Below are 27,763 nucleotides of genomic sequence, written 5' to 3' on the forward strand. Positions count from 1 at the left end.
TTAAAAAAATTACACAAAATAGAGGTTTTACATTGTTGCCCTGTGACAACTACAGCTGGATGCCTTCCAGAGGGTGCACTCAGCTACTTACCTACTTACCTCACTGCATTTGCACTCAGTAATGCAAAAAAGTCCCCCAAACAAAACCTGCACCACTAAAAGCAATCCAGTAGTTCTGCATCTCTTCTAAATGCAGGTGCTCTTCCAAACGACTCATTTCACAGACAACAGGCAAGAACAGTCACTATGGAGTACAGAGCTCAAAGATTTTGTCCCCCCCCTCCCCAGCATTTCCATGAACATGACTGTCTTCTCTTTTTTATACAGAGAGGGGCTGCACGGGCTGTTACAATGCTCAGCCTGAAGGATGAGCATCCAGGTATTTAAAAAAAACTGGGATGTTTGTAAACAAATTTAATTTATTGGTATTACTTATAAAGTATTAGATCATGATTTTCCATCATGTCTGTGTCAGTATAGTTTTATTTCTTTATAACGAAACAGAACGAGAATTGAAACACATTAGAAGTCCACGATTAATCAAGCTGCAAACAAGGTCCCATGTTCTCCCAGTAGCTCTTGCGCCTAGGTGGCCATGCAGACACGGGTGTGAGCATGTTGGGATGTCAGTGACTGTCTTGCCTGCAACGCCCGGGTCCCCCAAAGTAGGTCAGGTCCTGCCCCACACTCCCGAGGTCACAGCATTACTCTGTGCCGCATGCTGCAGGTTTCCTCTTTCGTCCTGGAGATCACTTGAAACCACTACCACCACTGTCAGGACTGCACCGTCCCCTTAAGATACCACATTCCACCGTAGCTCACACAGCAGTCCTGGGGAGACAGGGAAAGTGTGTAAGGTGCTGGGAGCCACGGTCTGGCTTTGGGACAACTTATGACAAGTGTCTCCTGTCCAGTGCACAACAGCACGAATCAGAAGCAACAGGTTATCTCCACCCTAAGACCATATAGCTTAAATGAAGATAACAGACATGAGAGGGGGAAGGTTGAGAGGACACAAGGACAAACAATGCAGTGGCAGCAAGAAAGCAGGCTTTCAGGGGGAGAGGATGGGGACTGCACAGCAGCCAGCTTGGCAGAAGGTGAGGACAAAGGGCACTGAGGGATATGCAGGCTGAAGCTCAGATGGAGAGGCTAAAGGGAGCAATGGAAGGGGTTGAAATGTAAAAGCAGTCACCAGGTCTTTCTTAAGAAACAACTTTCTACAATAATGAACTGTTGCACCTCAGACCCGTGCTTTGGTATTCTGACCACATGCCTGCCATGCTTACAGCAGGTAAGCACCAGAGCAAAGGACTTCACTAAGTGGGTTTTCTTGTGGCTCATTTTCTTATTTCTTCTATTAGATGAGCACCAAGTCTCTCCAGTTCTAAGCTAATGCCTTCTCTTTCTTTTGTTCCCACCCTCCCATTTAGGTAATTGGACACAGGCTTAAGTACTGGTACCAGACTGATGCTGCAGAGCTTAAAGGGGAAAAGGTACCTTTTTTTGTGAAGTCTTGAGACTTGCACATTGCAAAAACAAATATAAAAATTAAGTGTGGAGGGTAGAAAGAGGGTTTGCAGACTTGATCTGCAGATGCAAGAATACAAACCCTGTTAGTCTGTTCCTCTGTGTATAAAAAAGGAGCACACACAGATGGGGAAATAGAAGTCAACAAATCCAATTACATTCAAAGAGGAATCCACTCTCTTGTGGCTTAAAGAAGCCGGAGAATCTTCCTGTTCCATTAAATCATACTTCTACATTTTATTTCATAAATAAAGATAATTTCACATAGTTCTGTGACAAACGTATTTGTGGCAAAGCAGCTTGGCACAACACAAGGCTGGCTGCACAACCGTTCAGTGACTTACAGAAGAAGGTATTTTTTCTAGAAGTAGGTTAAATAGCAACAGCACCACGAAAAACTAATGCCAATACATTGTCCAGATGTTCCAGGAGAGCTGATATTTGAGCCCATCTAGTTGCTTGAGAGATCTCCCTAGCACAGGCAAGCCACATGAAATACTCTCGAGCAGGCAGAAACATCTGAGCTTATTTTAATGCTAAGACAACTGGGCTCTTTCAAGCAAGACCAGTTTGCTTATTTATCACAGCAACAGATCTGTAATTTTTCAAATATGCTATTATTCTGTTTGCAAATCCCAATGTAATAAAGAACTTAAGCACTTCTCTCATTGAAGTGGGTGACAGTAAGCAAAGGCCCAGCGACAATGATTAAAGTATTACTTCATTTGGCACCTTTCTACTTAGCCATCCTGCATTGCTTTTAAAGCTTGTCAATCTTGCCCTGTATGGTCTGTACTTTATACCTGCAACTTCTTTTAGCAAGTAAATGGTGCATCTTCAAAGACAGAGATGAAAGGATTCAAATAAACATTCACAATGTGTTAACTATTACTTAGCCTGCTTGTTTTGGCTAAGGTTTTGCTCTGTACACTGCTGCATGTCCTACTACAGGATGAAATGCATTTCCTTCTCAATATGTGGCACTTGTGCCCTTCAGCATTCATTTACCAGCACTCAGCTGTTAAACTTGGAGCACTGTGCAGCACCCTCCCACCTCCTTCCTGTTTAACTCCACTCTATTGGAAAATAACTCCGAAGTATCACATTTACTACATTCTATTCTCTGCTGGTCCAAGATGACAAATAAAGATCTGTTGCAATAATACAAAATAACATGTGAGTCAAAACCACTACTCCTTGGAGGGAAAGAAGGTAGAATGAGACAAGTGTATTTTTCAGAAAGCAAGCTGAAAACCAGGCTTTTTCCACACTCCAACACCAATTGTTCTATCATCCTCAGCATTTGTCAATCCAAGGTAGAATATGATCCTTTGCTCAAACTGAGCATTAAAAATTCATGTATTAATTGGATCAAACCCACAACAGAACAGAAACGTACCTTTAACACTCTATCCACCTCCTGCTTGTTTAGATCTTCCCCACATTCTTGACTCAGCTGGTTCTGGATCACATTCCTGCGCACTCGATAATTTTTTGAAAAGATTTCAAGCAAAACTTGGCGATGCTTTAAAGGAAAATGTCTCATAAATACAAAGAGAACAAACACCTACCCTAACCCATCTACATATCACAACTGTACAAAACATTCACGGAACTACATTAGTGGATTCTTGTTTCATAATCCCGAAACCGTCCCACATCCATCTGCTCTCCAGCAGTGCTCTAGCCTCCGAGGGCTCTACAGGGATCTCTCCATACCCCGACCCACACTGTCCTGTGACCTGGGGCACCTCCAAAGGTACAAGAATATGATGAAGAAGGAGCTGCTACATACTCCTCTCAAATGCTACTGGGAGTTCACGTGGTCCACTCCAGCCAGGAGGTTGGATACTCCTTGACCCTTCCCTATAAGGATTTATTTAGATCATGGACACAGAAGTTACGTTGTCCATCCACATTTTGTTAGGCACCTTCCCTTCCGCTTCATTGACTCTGATAGCAATTAAAACTCAGGAGATGCTCACATATGCTGCAGTAATTTCCTATTACAAGTATAAACAGATACATCAGGTAACAACATCATTTCATCTCTGCTTAATGTTGCATTACCATCAGACAAGAAAATTGGACCGGATCCTGGTGTGAGGCCTGGGTCAGTGAATACTTTCTCTTCGCAGCTTCTAAATTACTTTTATTCCACTGAGCTAGTTGCTGACATGTATTGCCAACATATTATGTTGTTTCTACCCACACCGCCTTGCCTTGACACGGCAATGATCACCCTGTGAGCTAAGAGCTTCCTCTCAGCTGGAAATAGGTTGGTATGGGAAACTGGACACTTCAGTAGGAAAAGAGGAAAACTACCTGCTGTACCAGTCCCAGAAACACAAATTCAAACAATGCCAAATGCTCAACAAACTTGTATTTGGGAATGTCACTTCTTTCTATCTTTACCTGATCATAAGTGTCACCAGCTTCCCAAAGTGCATAGACCTTTAATTCATCTGGTGAAGCAGCAGTCTGTGGAGGAAACTGAGAACAAGAGCCTGTTAAAAATAACCACCTATTTAATGAGTTCCACTTAATGATTCTATGATACAGTATCCCTGGACACTTATTACTGAATCAAAAATGTCATTGCCATGTAACGAGAACTGCTGAAATAACATAAGCTTCTTCTCTCCCATTCCACATTAGAAGGGGTAACCTTGCTCTGGCAGCCCCCATGCCTCCTCAGGCATGGCCTGTCCTGCAGTCATGGGGCAGACACTTCACAGGCCCAGTGACTTCAGCAGAGACATTATCTGTGTCAAACCTGTCCTGCTGGTGATCCTGAAGCGCACAGACCCCGAATTAATGAGGACTAGCTATGGCATAGAGAATGGTATGAGCATGCACCACTTGATATATCCAAGCCATGTTTAACTGATGCTCCTGGTGGAGTAACCCACACCACTGCCATGTCTGGCACACAACCAGTCTTTTCAGAGCTTTAAAAGGAGCTGCTGGGCACACTGGAATCCCATGGTTTTTGCAGGAGGACTGCTTCCCACTGGTGGAGGGTCAACTACCAGTACCAGAACAATCCCAGGGCCTGGACCTTAGCCAGTATCTCATGGCAAGACATCTAGATTTTTCCTGTCCACCAGCATTTGCTTCCAGACCATCCAGAGCAGTGGTCAAACTGAGAGTACCAAGTGCATTGCAGGGTCTTTCTAGAGGTTTTTACATTTACAGTGGCAGGTTTTAGAGATTCAGACTGCTTCACTAATCCCAAGTTGGTGTCACTGTGCTTCTGCTGCGTTTGTCGTCTGGTTTGGGGCAGACTACATGACTCCAGAAGACTGAACGCTGGTGGACAGTGAAGGAGACACTTGCTCATTTCAGGCTCTAAAACTGAAGTGGTTTTGGTTTTGCTTGTTTGTTCCTCCTCCAACATGTGCCAAGCTATAGCGAAATACATTTGTTTTTTCTGATGCAGAGGCCTCACATCCCTGCACACAGGAAGGAACACAACTGCCTCCTCTGCATACCCCAAACCCCTGAAAAATAAAATGCCATCCATTTGCCTTAGCATTTCCCCTTGGAGCAGTTACTAACGGAACAATGCTGAATATGCTTTCATTCCTGACACATCTCTCATCGGTCACTAACAATTGCTTCCTTGCATCCAGATGACCTAAAATCAATCATCAATGAAAAGCTAACAAGCCAGCCCTGATTGTTCCAGTATTCCTCAATCCTGGCTGCTGGGACAAACCAAACCTTTTTTCCCAGCTTCACACACCACACCAACAGACTTGTGCCTCACAGAGTAAAAGATAAGCCCTTCCTTTCACGCTCTGCCTCAAATCTTATTGCAAAGAGAAAGAGTTCAGTCCAGCAGGAACTGCCTGGTGGGATTAGCAGCTTTGGCTCTCATGTTGGTCCAAATGGCTGGAATATAACAAGGTTTTATACTTGGTTTAGAGACAGGATTCAGGTTTATTGGGCTTCGAACACCTGACATGATTCTTTTCCTGTAAGGATGTTTGCTTTTGGGGAACAGTATCTCTTGTAAGCTTCCAGCACAGATAAAATGGAATACTTGGTCTCCCCTCCAGAAAACAGCTGCAGCAGGAAAGGCAGAGTGCAGGGCATCAGGAGCACTCAACCATGAGCTGCTTCGTCTGAGAAAGTTACAGAGCACAGACCTGGAGTGCAAACTCCTGCTTCAGCCACACATCTGAAACGCAGCTGTGTTTATCTGGCCATTCGGTGAGGAAACAGCTTCCAAACCAACACAATAATTATTTGGGAAGAAAACCCCACAGAATCTCCTCCTCCTGCCCAGCCTCACTCTGCAAACTGCAAACCCTGCTGCCAACAGTAATCGACTGTCACACAAACCTGCTCTGTCTCTCACAATCACACATGTCCCACTCTTTGCTGCTGTCACACAGCCTGAGCACAGAAGTGGGACATGCCAACAGCAACTCTGAAGAGGCATGCTATTCTGTCCAAACAGCTTTACTGTCTTGCCATCCACTGTCCCTTTGCCATTTCATGTTCATTATCTTAATTCCTCCAGTCTCACCCTGAAAAAGCTCTCCACTGCCTTATAATCCTTCTCTAAAATACTTGCCCCATGCCCCTTCCTGCTCTGAGCCCCGGAGCAAGTGCAGGGCTTTTGGGAGACAAACTGCTGTCCCAGGTCCACAGGGCTGCCACGTTCAAACGGAAGCTCTCAGGGTGGAGCCCTTGGCTTTGGGATGTGTCTCACTCACGCACTGAGCACACACTAAAAACAGCCACTGCCAGGCAGCTAAACCAGACAGAAAGAGGGTGAGTCTGCCAGAAAAGACTTATCAGCTGGATTAATCCTGAAGGTAAACTGTGGAGGTTTCCTTGCCAGGAGCCTGGCATCAGCACTAGCCCACAAGGCTCACCGTGAGCACAGGGCTGCATTCCTCTCCTGTTATCCTGGCCAGGCAGGATGCCGGCCACGGTTGCATCATTTCCGGATGCTTCAAAGATATCCTCAAGATTTGGGCAGAACCTTGCCACTGCACTGATCATGGGACAGAGCCGGCAGGAGCCAGTCACTCCCATACACTCCACCAGGCTGCAGGAACGTGTATAGGTACTCAGGAGCCAGATTCCTGCACGAATGTTTCCCATGGGGCTGGACACAGGCAAGCTCTGGACACATGCATGCACGGACACAGTGAGCAGTGTCTGCTGAGGATGTCTCTACTCACCCTCTCTCGATGGCAGCAGCAGCCCCCTACACTTTGGTGCATCTGCCCAGGATTCACTATTTCTCCACAACGTGAGGACGCTACAAAGCACAGCATCTTGCAGGTGACCCACAGCCTCATCTGCAGCTGGAGTGGCATTTCTTCTGGCTCCCCACAAATACTGTATATTTGCTTGGGTGCAGTTGGTCAGCTTTTTATTAAATGCAGTATTTTTACTAAATCCTGCATTACCCTGGTAAGGTTTCAATTGCCATTTTCAGCAACATGTGTTCTATAATAGGGCAGGATGCAAGCCAAGAGTCTCTTCACCCCCCACAGAACATCATTTTAATTACCTCAGATCATTGATTTTTATCACCAAAGCACTTTCAATTACAGAAAACTAACGAGCAACTCTGCAATCCCTCGCTGCAACCCTGCAGGCTTTCCCTGAGCTCGGGCACCCTCACGGCTTCTGACAAAACTGTCTAGGGAACAGTCAAGAAAAACCCAAGCGTATGAGCCCATGCAAGGAGCAAAACCAGCCCAAGCACCTTTGCCAACTACACAGAGCATCAGAGGGAGGCTTGGGGGTAATGATTTACATTGCAGATAACAGCACAGGCTTATATAGGCTCCTGCACCAGATCTCAAGTTTTGCAGTAAATTCTGGGTTGGCAGAACTAGAACTCAGAGCAGACCTCCAGCAAGAGACATTTCAGTGGCGAGTTCTGTACCTCTGCAGATCTCCTGTGACAGGGTTTTCCAGACAGAAGGAAGTTTCCAACTACTTCTCTTCAGGATTTTATTTTGGTTGACTTTTGAAAAAAAACTATCCCACTTTCACTGCTCACAGCCTTTAAGCCATGAGTGGATGGCATCACTTCCAAAATCCCAGAATTTCCAATGCAAGCAAGTCCCAGTCTCAAGTAATAGGGCAGCAATGACCTCAGCTATTTACCATCAGCATGGCAAGTGCACGCATTACACCCTGTACAAAGGAGAACCTAGCCAGCACTAAGAGGCAGTTCCAGGCAAACATTACCCCAGGACTTGGAAGGTGTCAGGACAGAAAGCACTGAAATCCATCGTCTCCCTCATGGCATTTCAAGTCTGTTACTCGGTTCCAAGGTGCCACAACATGTACTTTGCACATGACTGAACATGTTATTTCTGCACCCCCCTCAGTAGCAACCCTTACTCCTTAGCTGGGTATCAACTCCCATGCTTCAGACTCTCTCATCAGCCTACCTGCTTCCTGCTCTTTCTTCCCGGCCTGCTCTTTCAAGCAGTTCACACGTCTCTTCCCCTCTCCCCAAGGCAGCTGACTCCCAAGCTCTTTCTGGTTGCAACCCAATCAGCACTGCCAGATGTCTTGTAAAATGAATTTCCTTTTAGGCTCTTTCCCATGATGCCAAATTCACTTTCCTTTCCTAAGCAATGGACTGTCACACAAACCTGCTCTGTCTCTCACAATCACACATGTCATTTCCATAAAGACAGAGAAACAAAGACACCTCTGCACAGCCTAGGAGGAAAAGGCCTGACCAAAGAAACCTGCTACACAGAGAGTTTGTAGCTTCCCAGAGCAATCTGCTGGGTGTGCCTTGCTGCTCCCAGGCTGTCAATGCCACATTTCCTCCCCCAGTTGTGTCCCTGTCCGTGACAGAAGGAGCTTGTGAAACTCCAGGAGAAGCTGATGGGAATCTGGGACTGCCTTAGATCCTGTTAACAGGAGCGAGTTGGGACAGTGAGTCAGTGCAGCTCAACAGCTTGGACATGGAAACAGTGCCCCAAAGACGGTTCAGCTATGCAGCATACCACAGAGCTAAGAAAGCAGAGTGCAGGGCCTGCCAGAAGCAGGATGCCAGACAAACCTCCAGCAGCTTCAACATATCCAATATTGGACAGTTACTCAGAGCATTTCTGTCCTTCCAGTCCACCAGCACTGAACACATTTCTCAGCTCATACATTTGACTGCCCCCCAACCCTCCTCTCCAAAGCATACCAAGTGAAAAAACATACTTACAGGCACCAAAATCTGTTTGCAGCCAGTGTCCAACACCATGTCCTGTAACATTTTGTCCGAAATGCCACTGAACAACGTATGTCCTGGAGGCAGACTGGCTAAGTGAAGGTTAAATAACCGTTTAAGCTCACTCAGGGTGAGTACAAACTGTTTCTTAAATGTTGATGACACAAATGCCTTCAGTTCTTGGGTTACCCTGTCAATGCAGCCTCCAGGCAAGTGGCCATTTAGAGAGTCCATGGAGTCCTCCCTATGGAGGCCATTGACGATGCCATTGTTCATGCCCTCATAAGCTGAGGTATCCATTGGCTCCTCATCACTCACAGGCTCCTCTTTAATGCGGATACTGGAAACATCCATCTTAGCCAAGGTGTCATTTGATTTCATCTCTGCTTTTTGCTTCTGGAACTCCTTCTCCAGCTGCCCGTAGTTCTGCTTGACTTTTGCTTTAGCCATGTTGACCCTTTGCTCCCCAGGAACCAGCAACGGATGACCTACCAAGGAACAAAACATACCATAAATCTCACCATAACCAGAGTTCCATTCTTGCAGAATGTTTCTTGAAGAACTCATAGTGAAATAAAATGAGGAAGCATCATGTGCTTGTGAAATCTATTGCATAAAACCAGTATGTTTATTCATTTTACTTTAGTTTTGGGTTTTTTTCTGTAGTTTGTTGCAGGGAGGGGGGAATGTTAAACATGCTGACAGTTGTAAAGCCAGATGCTTGGAGAAGGGTATTCCAGTTAAAGAATCTGAAGCAAAGACAAAGTGCAGCACTTATTCCATCACTAGGGCCTACAGAAGGCTGTTTACACATCTTCATTTGTGACCCAAATGCTTCCTTGCCCAACAGATTTCCTTTTTGTGTGTGTGTGTGTGTGTGTGTGTGTGTGTGTGTGTGTGTGTGTGTTTTAGAGTATCTAGTGGCTGGTGGGCCCTGCTGCAGCTACTGCCAGAGCCAGCATAAAGATGGTACAGTGAGTAGAGCGAAGGGGTTAACAGTGAACATGAATACCCTTTTAGCATGAGGTGCACAGTATCAAAGTGAGACCATCTTCCGAGTATTATCACCCAGTGATAGGGAGAAAGGGACAAGAGAGAGTCCTTTCCCATGCTATCCTGCACCTCTCCACCTGTGTCCTCTCCACACCCAGCTATCCAAATGTGAAAGGAAGGGGAGTGTGTCGGCGGCAGAGGAAACCAGTCTCAAAGCCAAAGGAAGGAGTGCTGTCTTTAAGGCAAAAGCATGCACAGCACACATGCCGTTATCTCCTCTGCTGTTAGGCTTGCTAATCCTCTTCAAATAACCCAACACCTAATCCTTCCAAGCAGATCAGACACAGGGTATTGAAATGGATTCATATGCTCATTTGTCAATTCTGCTTACACTCTGCACTGGCTCCAGTGTCTGGCAATGAGCCCAGTGCCTAGTTAAAACTCTCTGGAATCTCAAGTTCTCACAATTTTAGAATTATGAGCAGCTACTTTAATATTGTCACTAGCATCAGTGATGGAGAAGGATGTCAAAGAGACAGCTTCACACCTCCTTACAGCCCCCTGCCAAACATTCTTCATTAATTGCTCAGCCCTCAATCACACCACAGAGGGCACAGTGCAAATCAGAGGAAATGAAAAAAAAAAAAAAATCACCTCATGCACATTAGCTTGCAAACTGAGAGGTGAGAATTCCTTGTGCACTGGCCCTGCCCTCTCTTCATGAGCTGTTTACACCCCTACACTACACAAGCTGCCTTAAATGAAGTGGTGGATAACAGAACCAGCTGATCTTACACTAACAAATAGAGAGTCCCCAGTGCCAAGAATCCTCCCTGCTCTGCTGCAAGGATGCTACAGTAAGTTTGTGTTACCCCAACATCAGTGATGTTAGTACAGACCAAGATCTGCCTCAAATAATCCAGAGGAAATCACAAGAAAGGAAAAATGCTAAACAAAACCAGTCACAGCCACGTTCAAAACAAGAGAGGAACTCCAGAACATCACCCAGGAATACAGAGGGATGAATGTGCTTCAGGATGATCCAAGCACAACTCCATTTACCTGATTGTGCCTCTTGATTCTTTGGTGTCAAGTGCTCCTTTAAGAGATTATAGACCTTTTCTAATCTGAAAGACAAAGATAAAATATACCAGTTTCAGTTGTGCTTGCATGCAGCCACACCACCTTTAGCCATTAGCTAGAACACTTAGATTTCTCCAGGGAGGCAAGGAACAGGAATTACTTGAGCGATGCAGTGCCACCCCCCACCACACCACTGCCTGGTGACTGTGAGGGGAAAACCTTCAAGGCAATGCAGATGAAAGTATCCATCAATCTCTACAGAAACTTTGTACAAGATAGTTCTCTGCTTGTGGCATATTCCCCAAAATAAAACAAGTCATTTACTTAGCCTGAATGCCCATCCACAGCATATGCTGCCTCTGAACTATATCTGGATGCTTCTTAACAAAGTCTTCATCATAAGGGAGCATGAACTCCCAACCTTTGTTTATTCTGGCCACAGACATGTGCTCTAGGAAGTCTTTCACGTCTTCTGGGCAGAGCTAAAAGAAAAAACAAAAGCATACATAATAAGGAAGTCAATTTACACAAAACATATGCAGTTATGCTGATCTGGTATGTATGGGGCACCTCCATGAATATAGACCCAGCTAAGTCAGAGATACTCATCCTTCTCTGCAGCACCAACACTTTCACACAATGTTAAAAGCACAGGACTTCAGAGAGCAGTGGTGATGAATCACCTGAGAGTCAAATAGCTCCTGGCATGTTTTGTGAAGAAAAGGGAGTTTCCAAGCTGAGATGAAAAGACTATTGTCAAGAGAAGCATATTCTACAATGTTAATCTTGTTAATCTTATTTTAGAGCTGCAGGTCAGACATGCTCCATCTACACACGAACAGCTTTTAAGCAGCACTGGATCTTACATTCCAAAAGTAGATGGTCTGTGCATAAATGGATTTGTGTTTTATAGTTTTACTTTATTTTAAGGAAATTATTTTTTCTTCTCTTTATGTTTCTCATTCATTCGCCAGTTTTAACAAAATATTCAGGTGCCTGAGATGCTTTAAAGCTTTTATGCAATGCTAACAAGTGGCAATTGCCAACAAGAGTTGCTTTTTTATAACACACCCGAAGAACAGCAGCTAGTGCGGACTGCACAAGCACCATCTGTTTTGGTGCACGATCAGGCAGCTTAATTCAAAGTGTCCAGCTTTCCACTGAAACAGATGAGAGGACAAGATGCATTCCAGTGGCTCAGCTACAGGACCAGTCATATCCTGTGAGGCAGCGGTAACTGTGGGAGCTGCTTGAAACATTTCTAAACAAAAGTATGCATTTATACCTGTTCCAAAGTGAAGTCATGCCTGGAGAGCAACACCGCATGTCAGCAGTAATGCAGACACTATGAACCTGAGAGAAGGCTGCAGCATCCATTACCAACCTACAGACAAAGCCCAGCACTCATCACCAGCTTCTGATTTAGGGAGAAAAAACCATCACTCACTTTTGTAACTGCTGCCACTTCCTTTCTCACAACCCAGCGGTCCCGTGTGAACTTCCACATCTAGGAAGGGAACAAAGGAGGAAAATCTATTCAGCAGTTGCTTTATGAAGCTGTAGTAATAACCCTGTTCAATGATGTTATCAGAAAGATTGAAACCCCGTTCCTTTTGAGAACATGGAAGTATTATGGAAGTAATATTTGTCGCCAGCTACTGGCACAACGCTTTCTGGCCTCTTCTGGCCTCAAATGGCCATGAACGCAGTATCAAAAGCTTTGAGAATCCATGGCTTGCCTTGGTGAACCTGTGACTACAAAAGCCAAAATACTACAAAATACAAAATGAAGAATTTCTTAACTCAAACTTCAGTTAGTTTCCAAGAAACAAAAAAGGAAGATTCACCGCAGTGATGCTGGGACTCCAGAAGTTACAACTGAGGCTCAGCTTCTCACATACCTGATCAACCTAAAGAAACTGTTCAGCCACTTCTGTCAATGTAGGGGCCTGTAGAGGCTGATGACTTGCTTTTCTGCAGCACACAGCCCCTAGAAAATGCCTGTTTCTGTCTTCAGTGCACATCACATTGAGTTACAGTTATGCAGAGATGGCCTGTCACTCATGCTTGCCCCCAGCTAATGGAAAGCCAGGTGCTCTGGAAAGCAGCTCCTACGTTCTAGTATCTTGAGAGGCAGCTGCTGAGAGCAGGCTAACAGGATACATGAGGACTTGGGCAGAACACTGAACATGACCTTGATTTCTTCCTGTCTCCATTTAAATAGACTGCAACCTCTTTTAGTCTGTGTGTATTAATAATGTTGTGAAGAATTCAAAATCTCATTACTGCCAATTTCTTCCTGCCCTACGACGTCATCTCTGCATCCTTCTCTGATTCAGTTTCTCTCTGCCCACAAGCACACAAAACCACAACGCTTACTCTAGGGCACAGGGCATTTGTTTTAAAGCACAAGACACTGCTGTCCTAAGGGAGTAGATCTATCAGCTCTCCTTGCACGCAACTCTGAGGTAGACCTTTACCCTCAGCTAGAGCCAACGGTACTCATGTCCTCAATTTATTTATGTGAGAATCTAGGGAACAAACAGAAGCTTTCAGAAAAAGACAAATTACTTTTCCTCCTCCCCAAAGCACAGTGAGGACCAGGTGGACAATGAAAGTCACTACTGGCCATAAATATTTTTTAGCATTATTACTTTATACAAATACATACAGAGAAATAAAGCTCACTTTTTAAGCTAGACCACATTTTCTCCACAGATGCACCACAGCATTACATACTATTGCTGAGCCTTATGATCAAACATTATACTTTGTCTGAAAGCCAAAAGTATGTTTCTATTTTCTAGCATTTTAACTTTTTCCCTGTTTAGAGCTAATCAGCAATTTACTTTGAGATCAATGCAGATCCATTTTTTCATGTAGTATATTCGACATAATTCAAACAAAAATAATTTATCTTTACATCTTAATCACTAAACCACTGATGCTTACTTAACTGAGCATAATAATTTCTGGTACTTAGGACTTTACACATGGCGTATCACCTAATCTGCTGTGTCCTGAAGACTTATGTCACTGGGTCACACCTGAACCCAGGTCTTCATATGGCAGTGTCCTGGGCAGACATCAAGGCACAATCAAAAGTCAGTTTCAATCACCATCAGTTTTATATCATACTAGTACTGTAACTTCCTTAAAGTCTCATACACAGCATGCTGCTATGCAGAGCTAAATCTCAGAAACAAACTGCAAACAAAGGGAACAGTCAGGTCTAACTGAAAGAAATCAGGGCAATGCACCTGTCAGCTTCTCTGATGGCGGAAGCCATAAACTGATTATGAACTTAGGAACCACTTAGGAACTTAATTCTTTCCACAGTTAGCAAAAATAAACACAATGCAGAGGTTGTTCCTTTCTGCTGTGGTTACGTGTGCTTAGAAGACCTGTATTCATTTCACTTCCATGTGCAGCTACTGCTCACAAAAGGCGCCTGGAACAAAGTCCTTTCACTGATTAGCGCCTCTGGGGAATAAAGTCCTTTTTAAAGATCAATACTGCATGCTCAGGGAGCATAAGGCTTACCCACACTGCCCTTATGAGACCTCACAGTCCTGAGCCCAAGGAAATAGATCTGGGGAAACAAGTACTTTATTATCCAGTCCTGGCTTTTCTGTAAGCCCTGCATTGTGGGGCTATGTGATAGGGGCTCTACAGCATGTATTAGGAATGGACGAATACTGTTAATGACAGATGATCTGAGCCTGCCAACCAGGCACAATGCCAATCTACACCAACGCTCCCACGACAGACTTTAGGATTAAAGCATGAATGATTTCTTTGGAAGAAACACCTTATTGCAGTAGAGCAGCAGTTTTGCAATGCCATGGCATCTCAGGCAAACTTCACCTGTGTTTTCCTTTAAGGAATATGTTATACTTACAACAAAATCTCTCCCTCTACAGAGCACTTCTGCAGGGACTCCACTATGTGGACTAGAAGTATCTTTCGGGTAGAGGACATCACTGTTAATTAAAAAAAAAAGACACATTAGTTACTAGGTACTCCAGAAAAAATGGCATCGGTGAAGATTAACGTAACAAACATGTCCTCCTTGTTCTGCAGTTAAATTATACCTTTAGCCAAAGCCTAGTTTTCATTAAAGGAATTAATATTGGTGTAATTACACCACTGCAATTACACTAGTGCAAAAAGCCTTACACCAGCTAAGCATAGCCTTGTGGCTAGCAGATGCGTGCAACACAGGTAAAAGCTCTGCTTTGTTCTTGCAAAGCCTATCCCCCTATGGGTTGGTGTAAACAAGAAAAGAGTGATCCTAAGAAATGCTTAGGCTAACCTAGTACACAGCCTTGAAGGCAGCATTTAACCAAAATGCTGACGGATGGGCATAAGGGGTTTTTAATAAAGTCTTTCCCAGTAATCACAGGCTTAAGACAACAGCACTACAAAATGTCATGCTCAAACCTAACAGCCCCGAGACCAAGATTAACGTGTGTTCTTGTCTGCTTGCAAGACCAACTGGATGACATTTGTAAGCATGTTAACCAAAGCCTCAAGGCAGCCCAGGTTCATGATCTTGATCCTACCCAGGTCAAAGAAATGGATCCTCTCTCCATCTAAAGCTCTGATGTGCACATGGGCTGCTCTGTGCCCAACCATCCCAAACACACCCCATCTACTAGAGATACATACATCCACCTCAGACTAGTAGGAAAGAATGAGCTGTAACATAAAAGCAATCTGAATGCTAATATACAATCTTTTAACATGTTTCCAGGTTCCTTCTGGAATAGCTGGAGGAACAGTAAGGGCTGCTGTTGCTAATACAGGCCTGTATCACAACAGCTGAAACACATCCTGCTAACAGACCCAGATTGCTAGGTGGTGCCACTCAAACACAGAGAGCTATTCAAGAGATTGTAATTCTCTGCATGCAGTGCTCCACCCAGGTGAAAAAAAAACAACCAACCCACAAACAAAAAATCATGCTGCACTTTACACTTCAATTCCCAGTGGGATGCTTTATCCTAATAAACAGGAGGATGATACAGAATCCATTTCATATGGTACACTCAGCACTCCACGCTTGATTTATTAAGCGGGTAATGCCTTCCAGAGGGTAGCTTTCAGCTGACAAGAGCAGCATCCACTGATGAAGAACAAGGTGACTGCACAAAGATCTTTCTTTAGCTGAATTTAGCTAAGAAATACTATAGCTGCCATTGACTTCATTTTCTGTGTTTATATTTGACACTAATCTCTGGAAGAATTCACGGCAGTCCTCTCACAAAAGAACACGAGCAAAAACATCAAAACCCTGACATAACTCAAATGCAAATACAGATTACATCACTGCCCAGCCATAATTTTAGCTAGGATAGATATTAAGGTATTATCCTTTAATATCAATCATTTGAATTTTGAGTATCTGACGGCCCTAAAAAGCACCAAACATTAAATCAAGATTTTACCGTGCTGTGAATTAAGAACATGGCTACTTTGGGACACAAGGGAGATGAGCATATAAGATCCATTGTTCTGATCCTCTCCTTAAAGCAGAAAACCAAGTCCCAGTAACAAAGACGAACCATACCTCTTCACCACCCAGTTTCCCTGGACCAGCATTGCCACCTGCTGTATACAGCGGAGAACTGCAGTAGAGTCAGTCCCAGAGCCTAGCAAACTCATCAGATTTGCAAATGGCATGACCTTCACTGAAAAGCAAAATACAAACTAGATTAAGGGTTTCTTCAATGCATATGATACAGACTTAGATTTATAAACCTAGGATTATTTATGTTGAAGTTCGTGGTCAAAGCTGCATCTTAGAAAAAACCCAAAACCTAAGCTCTACTAAGTTCCCCCCTGCACTACAGCCATCATTTGTTCTGACAGTTATCTGCTAGTGTTGCAAAGTTGATTGGCTTAAATGGTCCCAGTTGATTAGATGAACTGGTCCCAAATTAATGCATTAATAAAGTAAATAAATAAAAATAAGCTGTGCCTTTGGCAAAACAGACACCTGACAAGACAGGAAGGTTCTGATGCAAAGTTCTCAGAATTTGCTCTCATCAGTTAGTAAATCTGAAGAGACAAAGTAAAATTCCTAGATGACACTCATGAAGTGCATGTTACTGAAAACTTCCCAGAAAATCCCAAAGTGCAGCTTGTTGTGTGAGCCTTTGACTTACAATTTACACTCAGACCCCACATTCCAGAAGCTACCTGCTGAAACAGATGTATCCAGAAAGCTATCGTCAGATTAGAAATTATTTTAAGACTAAACTGCCTGCAAACATACAGATGAGCAATCAGATCTGCTGTTACTGCTCTTCTGTGCACAGCAGGACTTCTTAAAGGAAAAGGCTCAGGATTTGGATTCTTCACAGAATCAAGAGAGCCAGACAGACTGTCTGGTGGGGTGGCAAGAGTGGTACTACTAGAAAAGGTAACTTATCTGAGGCAATTAGAAGTCACAAAGTGCAAACGTATTACAAAAGCTACAAACCATTCTTCATCAGGATCTTGATCTGATCAGCAAGGGGTAAAGTTCTCAGTTGGGCCATAGAAAGCACATTGCTTGGAGCCATTGGTTTCTCACTGCAGATAAACAAACAGATTTGCAGCCCATGAAAACAAGCACCCAACCAATATGGACTTTGAACATTCTGCATAAACACTTACCTCTCTTCCTCTACGCTTGGAGGCATCAACATCATTAAATATTCACTAGGAGAAAAGAAAACACATCCTTAAAATGCTTGTCTTGGGACTTCCCAGGTTTAAATACAGTTATTTCTTGCTTAGAGCAATACTACCTGTGTGAATCTACAAAACAAACATTAGCCTGAAAAAAGAGCTCTCCCCTTTCTTCTCCCATCTTCCTCTGTAAATTCAGTACTAGTAAAAACTATTGACATTCATCTGACCAAAGAGTAAGCATTAAATAAATGTGAGTCAGAATCCTGACTCTTCTCTACACAAGAGGTGTCCAAACAGAGGAACTGCAAGAGTAAATGCATTAAACACAGGTGCTCTGACAGAGCAGTAAGAGGGGTCATGTGAGCTCCTGCAGACAGAGAATCAGGCTAGCTACAGAAAGTCTTTTCCACCCATAAAATTACCAGCGTCTGTAAGGAAAGAATCAGATTCAAAAGTCCTCTCAGAATACCCAGCACTGTTGCAGTGACATGTTGAATGTTAAGAACAATACACCCAGACCATTAAACAGAGAGAGTCTGCCACTTTACTACTACTTGGCACAAGGTTGTATCAGACTACAGTGAAGAATTAGTACTGACTGCATCATGGGAAGGTTCCCGTGTAGCTGCAGTCACCAAGAAACAAAACCAAACACATTTCAAGTAGTTTCAGGTGTCTCTCACAAATCACAAATGTTTTATAAGATTTGCAAACACAGGAAGTTACTGGCTTCAGAATTTAAATTTGTTTTAACCAGAAGGAGCTTTTACTTTTCCCTTACAGTATTTGCACTCTCAATAACACAGGGTTGTGATAATGTACAAGAGGCTACAATCCAAAATGAAAACAGCCACTTTCAATCTCAGAGTATAGGGAAACAAAGAAAGCAACCTGAATAGGTCAAGGGCTAGTTTGTTTCTGTATTTTTTAAACAATTTTTATCATGACTACAGTCCTCACAGAACAGACTTTTAAAGAATACACCTGCTTACCTACTCTGAAAACAGCCCCAACAAATTACTGCAATTTCTGTAGGAAACCATCCAACCATTTACCTGGGAGATTTAATTAATTCCGTGTTTTCAGCAAGGCCATGACCTTGACTAAATAAATACTGGCGCTCGTGTTCCGAACGGCTATCCTGGAGATACGGAAAGAACAAGAGTCACCACCACATACTGAAAACATAGAAAACACCAGAGAGATGGCTTCCTCATTCCAAACTGTGACCACACTGCCAGTACTGCGCCACTTAAGCATCCACCTCACTAACTGGTGTTTGCTTTCACTTTCTTGAAAGATGCTCCCATGATGTGGCAACATTTCTGTTGCTATGACTTCAAAACCTCCTGATGGACATGCATGTGGGTCAGACAAACAGGATTTCTGACACTCAACTGACTGGATTCTTCATGTTTTTCCACAAATTCCAGTTCATAATACAAGACCTAAGTGATTCTTGAATCCAGACCTCCCCTTTGTCCAACTCTCAGTTTTAAACCTTTTCCATTGTGGATACTCCAAAGCATTATCCAGTGGAGGAGATACAGAGCACTGCAGGGGCTGTTCAAGCCTACAGACCTACTTTTGTTCATTATCTTTTGATGATTCCCTGATTCCCGTGGGCCCAAACTTAAAAACAGTTCTACATTTGGCTGAGCCTTCAGGCCTAGGCAGCCTCTTCAGCAGCCAGAATACACCTACCTTCAAGCCATAATAATGTAGATGAACCCAATGCTCTTCTGCTTGTCTCTTCTGCAGGAATTCGTAAGACTGAACACGCCGTTGACGAGCTTGTTCAGTTTCAGGGCGGGAGAATCGTACCTGGAAGATTTGGGCATCATTAAATACAACCCCAAAACTTGCAAAACAAAACACCTACATTATTTATTTGGTACCTAAGTAACAGCAGCTAGGGGCCCTAGCTCAAATGAATCACCCATTGCTGTCAGTGCAATCTTTATGCTTCTGCAACAACAGCAAGGCCATCTTGCTTCCCCTCTCCCTAGCCCAGGGTCACCAGGACTAGCTGGGGTTTCCTGCCCTTTTATTTGGGTGTGAATTGTCATGCTATCTTGTGAACTGTTGCCTGAACCACCATAAAAAGGAAGTCTGGACATACAGTAATTTGCTTAACATCATCTTCAGCTTCATCCTGGGATGAATCACCACCTGCCAAAAAATACATCAGAATAAAGATACCACTGCAGTAAAAAAGCCAAACCAAATCTGTAACTGTTTGAGGGCCCGTGCAGGAAGAAAGTGGTACCAGGAACTACATAATCATGGGTTCAACCCCAGCTTGCCAAAGTATGCAGTGTATAACAGCACCACACTGCTTCTGTGACAGGAGATACTGCTCCCACAAGTTTGCAGGGCAACATTTCAGTGGCAGTGTTGACACTCCCTACTGCTGCCCTTTGACACTACCCACCACCTCCTACCTCTTTGCCAATCCCCCACATTGTGTCCTCAAAAGCATATATACACCTACACTGAAAACAGTATCAGTGAAACAATCTGAAAAATGGCCTTATAATTAATGTTATAATAAACACCTTCAGAATATAATGGCCTCTATCAGTGAAATTATAGAGAGAACTTGTATCTCACCTCCCAAAAGAAAACACAACTCATGGAGCATTTACCTTCATTAGCAGCTTCTCTTTCACGGTGTTTTGCATCAGCTTTGTCCAGGTAGGTGAAGCTTGGCCTCAGCTGAAGAATTCCATGTAGTGGAGTCAGGTGAAGTTCACCTGCAAAAACAGAATTAATGTTGGTTAAAACTGTTTGCTTCCCCTCCCCGCACAAGGACAGCACTTTTCATCATCTCCCTATCTCTGTAAAGGCACAGCTTCAATTGAACATAAATATTTCATACAGTAGAGCGTAAAAAGGAAGTGTATGAAAAATTCATCCAGTGCTCAGGACTTCAGAGGAGTATGAAAGACCAACACCTATTTCTGCTACTTTCCTTTCTGTGTTGAAACCAGATCCTGTAGAAAGCCAGATTCTGGCTCAGACCTGAGCTATAGTTCAGGAGACTCCTGGTAAAACAGTCATTACTGAAGACAATCTACATATTTTCACCTCAAACAATCATCAGATCAAAACTCTGGGATGGCATTAGGAGACAAGAGGGCAAAAAGTGTTGAACAGGAAAGTGACACAGACACAATTAGATAGAGATAACAATAACAATTTTAAACTTATGCTACAAATGTATATTATTTCAGGCCACCAAGCACTGTTAAGATCCTGGAGGCATCTACAAACCCAGTGTCATTATGTAGTATTTACAGCTTTGCTAGATGTTCTCAAGGACTCTTGAGGACATTGATAAGGAAAGATTTTCCTTTCTTTAAAGACACATTACTCAACTAAACCAGCTGAAAATAAAAGGAACAAATAGGTCTGACTTTGCCCCTGAAATTATAGTGTTTCACTCTTGAAAGAAACTTACCTTTTTTATACACAGCAGCTGCATAGCGGGAAACATTACTGGCAGCTTGTGAAGAGCAGAAAGTCTGCTTGTCCATCAGCTTCCTGCAGACAGATGAATGCTGTGAGACTGTATTCCACAGACAATGTGGCATACAGATGTTGAAGGTCTGAAATCACCAATTCCCAAAATGGACTATCAACAACTGCAGCAAATATATATATATATAAACTCTTCTGTTTGCAATTCAGAATTCATGAAGCACACAAAAAATGTAGGTTATTTCCAAGAATACTTGCTACATAACAGTGTCCAGAGCACCTCCTGAAACTGTCCAGCCCCTTGTTCTTACCTTTCCCTGAAGCCCTAGTGGCCATACATATGTCTATGCCCACGATATAAAGGAAATGAAGACAAAGAGGACACCTACGAGGAATATGTACTTGTTTCATCTGTACACGTGCCATCTACGTTGAGAGCAATCTGTTCTCCCTTGCTGCGACAGTAGTTAGGATTCAAAGTATCAATGGCCATTTCAAGTTCAACCTAAACAATAGGAAAGACAGGTAATTACCATGGCAGGATCCCAAACATGAATTAAATTTCAATCCCACACTTGCTAACATTTCCATAGGTTTACAGCAAATTTAAATACATAAGTGGCATCACTCAAATCCACAGGGCAATACATAAAGTTAAGCCTATATATGGGGTTTTGTAAGATAGGGACGTTTTAAAAACAAGCTGGAGATATATCAACTCCCATAGAAACAAATGAGAGCAGAAAAATGAGCTCTTTATGCAGCCTTAAAATACACTTTCACTTAGTTGGATACCCCCTACTACATTATCAGTCTGCTTTACTTCTATACTATCAAGTACAGATCAAGTGCATAAGCAATATCCTTCAAGCCTCCCCATGGCTGAGGATCCATTCAGAATCTCTCAAATTTATGGTATGTTTCCTTCTAGTTTGGGTACCAAGCAGTATAAAGTAACTATGTCTTCCTCAGAGGCAAAGGCCTCGATTCAGGTCAGTCTGCGGTTGCAGCTGACTTACAGTTATTCTTGATTTACACTGGCTGAAGCATGGAAACAAGCTCCAAGCTTTTAGTTACAGGAAGAACTATTCCCCCCCCTCAAAATTTCAACTTCAGACAAATGTTCAAAAATAAGCATTTTCCTGCACAGCATTTCTATTTACATACTGTAACAATACAGTATACATTCTTCATCAGGACGTGCTGAATAACACAGCTATTGCCTCATTTTTTCCCCTTTACTTTACTTGCAAACTGAAGTAGTTACAAGTTCCTGGATGAGACGGCAGCTTTGCAAGTCTCCAGAGGACTTACAATGCAAATGTTTGCTAATTTTAACAGCATACTTCCTGAACACAACATGCATCCTAGCTCCAAGGTTCACATAAGCACTCTTCTAAATATTTCCCAGATTAAAAGATATCACAGACATCTATTTCTGCATTTTTTAAATAAGGCATTTTAAATCACAGCCACAGTCTTGGGATACATTTGCAAGCAAGTGCAATCATTCTGGCTTTGGCTATATTATTCACTACCTACACAATCTCACTGACTTCAAAAAGATTCATGGTCAGGCAAGAGAGAAATTAAGACCCACATTGACACTAAAAGACAGAGTATGCCTCAAAACCTCAACTCTTCTCTGACTATTGTAAAGACCTTACAAATCAAGAAACAGCATTAGGAACTATGTTTCCCTGCGTGATTCTATATTAAGAGTGGCTTTTCCATCATGACTTTAATTCCTCTCTTTATAAACTGCTCTTATTCTAAACTCTACTTTACAGGCACAATGAAGGACTCCCCCATACGTCCAAGCACAGAGATCTGGTCCTACAAGTAGCTGCATAGTTGTAACAGCTTAACAGCACATTGTGCGTTTCCGAAGTACATTCTGCACAACATAGAAAAAATTTTATAGACTGGACTCAAACAATGACCAACCTTTTGCTGCTTTGGCTTTATCTTTGCTGATAGATGTGTAACATCATCGTAGGTCATGGAAGCTGGACGAATAGGATACTGGAAAACAAATCCATTTCATAAACCCCTCTTCATTTAAAGACTGAAGAACTTCACAGAAATTAACTCAATCTTTCCTGTCCCTTCATCCCACTTGCCAGATGGATACAAGGAATCAAGAAAAGAAATTACTTGACTGATTTGTGAGTCATCAGGGTATTTCAGAGTATGACCTAGAAAGCCTGTTGCTTTCCCCTCAGTCCTCTGTTTTTATCGCTACACAACCCCCTTCCTGTCCCTCAATGAACTGCAACACAGGAAAATGTGTTACATTAATCTCACATTAGTCCAGCTGAAAAAGGAAGTGTTAAAAGCAATTAAAAACCTATCCCTCAGCATTAACTCTTTGGAGAATTATTATCTAAAAGTAAAGTATCTGTGGGTTTGCACAAGTAGTGTTAGCTTACAGGATATAGGCCACATGTAGTCAGGACACCAAACCCAGGTTTAGCCATGTGAGCCTCTCTTCTGAACCATGTGGGAATGCTGAGGGGACAGTGTGGTACCCACATGAAATTTTCCAGCCACAGCAGCATCCTGCTCAGAGCTGCCATTTCTCCAAAACACCCACAAGCCCCACCACTAACCAATGCTCCCTCCTGACATACAGCAACTGCGGGTAGGTGTCCCAGGGGCAAAGCTGCATGGCCTGGTCCAACGTGTCTGCTTCTGCTGGCACATGCCATGCAGAGAGGATCTGGACAGCAGGCACTGGGCTTGCCAGTGGGCATCACTGGTTTATGCTGAACATTTCATCCAACAGCTTCAACATGCTTCCCATTTTGCAGATGGGAAAAGTGAATCACAAGGATAAAATTATTAGAGAAATTCAGTGGCAGAATGGAAAACAGACCTCTACCTTCCTAACACATTTCCACCTTCCACTTAACCACTAGCTGATTTTATCTCCACAGCGTAAGGGGGCTCTTCTGATGTCTCATATTAATTTATGAATACTGATGACGTTCTAAATAGGGCCAGTCCTAAAGAAACATGTTTAGTAAAGATGGCAAAAATCAGTGATGACAGAAGATGGCTGACAGACTGCAGATTTACCCAAACCATGATAAAAAGACATCATCTACTAAAAGCACTCCCCTAGGGTGGTTAAAGGGAGTGATTTAATGACAAGCCTGTGCCATAAATGACAACTTCTCTCTTGGCAATGATTTAATACTAAGTATTTCAAAACTGACTGAGACCCAAACAGGCTTGCCTATATCAAAGATCTTGGCAGGCTGAAGCAGTAAGGAAAGTTACTGCTCTGTTTGTTTAAATGTATTTTAAACAAACTATCACTGCACACAAGTTAACTGAAATACCTGAAATAGATACAGCTTCTCCAGCAGACTTCTGGCCAGGAACACGTCAATCTAAAAAGCAAACCAAACAACTTTCATCAGATGCCAGCTGTAATTGATAAAAGTACCATCCCTAGAGCTCAAATGCTCACAGTTTTAACTTCTGGCTTTTCATTACAAACTCTAACATAAAACACATTTATGACTCTCTCGTGAAAGGTCTCCTCTCTGCTGATTTCAACATGAATTCTGCAGTTGGCTTTTTTAAAAAACAAACAAACAAAAAAACCCACTATGAGGAGGCAGCAGACAGTGGCTTTAGCTGTGTTTTACCTCTCTAAGGAAACCTGGCAAACAAATCTGAAATGAAAGAGGAAAATGTTTTTCCAAAGGGCTGAAGGGAATCTGTTACCACAATTATAGAAAGATGAAGTTCTCTTTTTGGCAGTACGACTGAAGAGTAACTTCAGTACTAGTATTTTGTCATAAAGTCTTTCTAAATCAAGACAAAAGACAACCACTACCCAAATCTGATTCCGTATTAGCATTTTGCCACCAGCACAGAAAAATCCATGGATGTTTCATGAATATTCACATATGGAAGCTGCCATTTTAGATACCTTTAGATACACTCCTGACAATTCCCACTCCTCATGGCTTTTTATCTTCCTTGCACTTCTGGTATGTAAATTCAGACATAAAAGTGAACAGAACACTGTGACTGTTCTTTGGGGCACAGAATTCCTTTACATAAGTCCAGAATCAGAACACAACTGCTTATTTTAACAGAAGGCATGAACCATCTTAGCTTCATATTTAACAGTATTAACTCATCAAAGTCATTCTGATTTTTTACAGCTCTCAGAGACATACAATAGAGTCATGGGAAATACACAGTGGTAGAAGCAAGTTCCCCACCTGTTTTCCTCTTCTGACATGGAATGATTATGAAGGGTGAAAAACCTAAGCTGAATCTGTCAACATATATACCACTATTTTGGCAAATTAGATTCCATGGGCCATATACTTGGCCCACACAACATATTTCCTTGCACAGAGCAAGGCATTGGTTATAAGACAACCACTGACGCAGATGACACATTGTTTCAGCAATGTAAGAACACCAGGAATAATAAAGAAAAAGCACCTCATGTACAAGCACTGCTGCCACATAGCACTTTTACCTCTTGTATAATTGGATCATCTTCTTTATTTGCCATGCTAAGATACAAAAAGCTTTTTCTTGTCTTATTCCTTGGCACAACCTGAAAGAAAACAGAAACGTCACATGAGTCAATACATCTGTGCCATGTACCACATGCCTAGAGTATTTGTTCAAGTTAACTTGGTTCCTTTCAGTGGCAACATACTCAGTCTGGTTTTTAACGGAATGTATGTGTTTGAATGATCAGGTCCCTAATACTTCACAATCTTGACTGCCATCGAATTTAAGAAACAAGCGTCTCAAAAACAGGTAAGTTCACGTAACTTTTCTGAAAGCCTGTTCTGTATGGAAGAAACCACTAAATCAGTGTTCTACAGAGAGAAAGACAGGCCTTTTATACCTGCAGAAAGTGTATCTTTTATATACTGCATAACTATAACACATAGGCAGCAGGTGATTTTCCAGCCAGCACATCTGGAAGTGCATTGGTTGGTCAGTCAGCATATATGAGCTCTGAAACTGCCACTGCAGTTGTCACTGTCCTTATGGACAGTGGCACACGGGTCAGTAGCTTCCCTGCTCAGGAAAAAATCCCTGAAAGAAGGCAACAGAGAAAGCTCCCACCTAAAGAGGTGAGAGAAGAAAAAAGCCTGTGTAAACCCTGTGCTTGGGACCAAACAATACTCCCATCCGTGAATACGCTGACCTTGATTTCATCTACCTGTCATGTTGCAGCCTTGTCTCCTGACCTACCATGCTTCAGACTGCATTGCTCCTCAGCCTCTCTTGAAGTCCTCTGAAATCATCAGAACAACAGATTTTACTTCATAACTAAACCAACTCCAAAGAAAATAAGACTCTTATATTAATTGGGTGCTGGGTGCTCTAGAGCAAAGAATCTTCATGTTCAATCCAGTGCTGAGGTCAGTGTCTTGTCTGGTTCAGATCTTTGAATAAAAAATGATCCCTCAGCTAAAGCAACAATAGTTTTCCCCTGCAGAAATCTAACAAAATGATCTACAACTTATTTGGGATGCCATTGCAACAACATAAATCAGTTCAGATCACTTAAGACACTGTTACTCAGCTGGTACTGGTCAAGATAGCCATACAAAAATAAGACCTCTCACAAACTGATCAAGGAAAGTTCTAACAACAAAGATAATCTGGCAAAGAAATGAGATCTGTGTTGAGGAACTTTCCTTCACTGCCTTCTACTCTCAATGACAGCTTGCTTCTTTGCTGGACCTCCCATAGAGGAAGAGAAAGAGGCAGCATCCAGGATGAGCAGGCACCAGAGAGGTTGGGAAAGAAAGCAGCCAGCATCCATGTTACATCCAAGATGGTGGTGGGTTTTTAATTGAAATACACAAGCCACCACAATCTGAGCAGCTCAGGATATTTCAACAGACCTTCAGGCTTTTCAAAACATGATGTTAATATACATGCAGTTATCTAAGAAACCTTTCAGAGACGCTGGACAGATATTCTGGGTATGAGTGTTATCAACATCACTACACGGGCAGATCTCCATTCAGGCAACACCTCTGGTTTATTTACATTGTTTCTGCCACTTCGCCTGGAAATATGATTCCATATTTTTCACTTACAGGTTTTCCACTACCAAAAAAAGCACCCCTCCCTCCCAGTACTGAACTGGAATTTCCATTTCTTTAGGCACCAGCATATCCCTGCCTCTTCCCATCATATATCTGTATTTAGAATTTACCCCTTCATAATATTTCAGACTCATATTTGAAATAATTCTGTAGAAATGCAAAACCTTCACAGTAAAAAACCAGTGTCTTAAGCACAGACTGAGGCTGTTACTGCACAACTGTGTGATACCTGACAGAGATCAGTGTTTCCTGCAGTCAGGCACTCAGTTCTTCTCAGAAATACATTCATGAGTATGTTGCTTTGAAGAAATTAGATCTGCCAGTTCCAATTTTGCTTGCTCTGCTCATATCCCCTGAGTGGCCTGGTACAACAGGCTCCTGCAAAGCCAGCTCGACAGCACTGCATGAAGTGGAACAACTGCAGTTTTCATTCAGAACAGAGCTGATGAGTGGAGCATGCCCAAGATGTGTGAGAACATGTGAACACCAGAAGGTGGGAGACTTGGGTCCAAACCCTCCTTCCTCACCCCCCTGAGAGGACTGGGAACCACCCTTCCCTTCTGGACAGCCTGTGCCAAGTATGTGCTAGCTTTTCCTCTCTCCTGAGAAAGCTATTCCACTTTCCAGAAGAGAAATAAAGATTTCCTGAGCTAAGGAGAGAAAGGGA

General features: G+C 42.8%; 1 protein-coding gene across 1 annotated transcript; it reads right to left on the reverse strand.

Moving 5' to 3' along the window:
* Positions 1–265: 265 nt before the first annotated feature.
* Positions 266–24,488, reverse strand: POLR3E (RNA polymerase III subunit E). The gene is made up of 19 exons (XM_080619384.1): positions 24,334–24,488; positions 22,934–23,011; positions 21,376–21,491; positions 20,967–21,049; positions 20,152–20,259; positions 19,626–19,675; positions 19,208–19,327; positions 18,559–18,644; positions 17,486–17,530; positions 17,310–17,401; positions 16,395–16,515; positions 14,724–14,805; positions 12,270–12,329; positions 11,147–11,304; positions 10,802–10,866; positions 8,741–9,234; positions 3,946–4,023; positions 2,930–3,055; positions 266–831 (listed from the first exon to the last, which is right to left on the reverse strand). The coding sequence occupies exons 2-19, from the start codon at positions 22,988–22,990 to the stop codon at positions 775–777; spliced, it is 1,998 nt and encodes a 665-aa protein (XP_080475510.1). The 5' UTR covers positions 22,991–23,011; positions 24,334–24,488; the 3' UTR covers positions 266–774.
* Positions 24,489–27,763: the final 3,275 nt, after the last annotated feature.

This window comes from Psittacula echo (assembly GCF_963264785.1).
Source record: "Psittacula echo genome assembly, chromosome: 5".
In the NCBI taxonomy this organism is placed as follows: domain Eukaryota; kingdom Metazoa; phylum Chordata; class Aves; order Psittaciformes; family Psittacidae; genus Psittacula; species Psittacula echo.

Bases quoted from the DNA above. Each gene is read 5' to 3' on its own strand.
- POLR3E (XM_080619384.1), bottom strand. From the start codon at position 22,990: ATGACCTACGATGATGTTACACATCTATCAGCAAAGATAAAGCCAAAG. The intron at 9,235-10,801 runs GTAAATGGAGTT...GTTCCTTGGTAG, and splicing joins GAATCAAGAGGCACAATCAG to GTCATCCGTTGCTGGTTCCT. The intron at 3,056-3,945 runs GTAAAGATAGAA...TTTCCTTTAAAG, and splicing joins CTGGTGACACTTATGATCAG to CATCGCCAAGTTTTGCTTGA.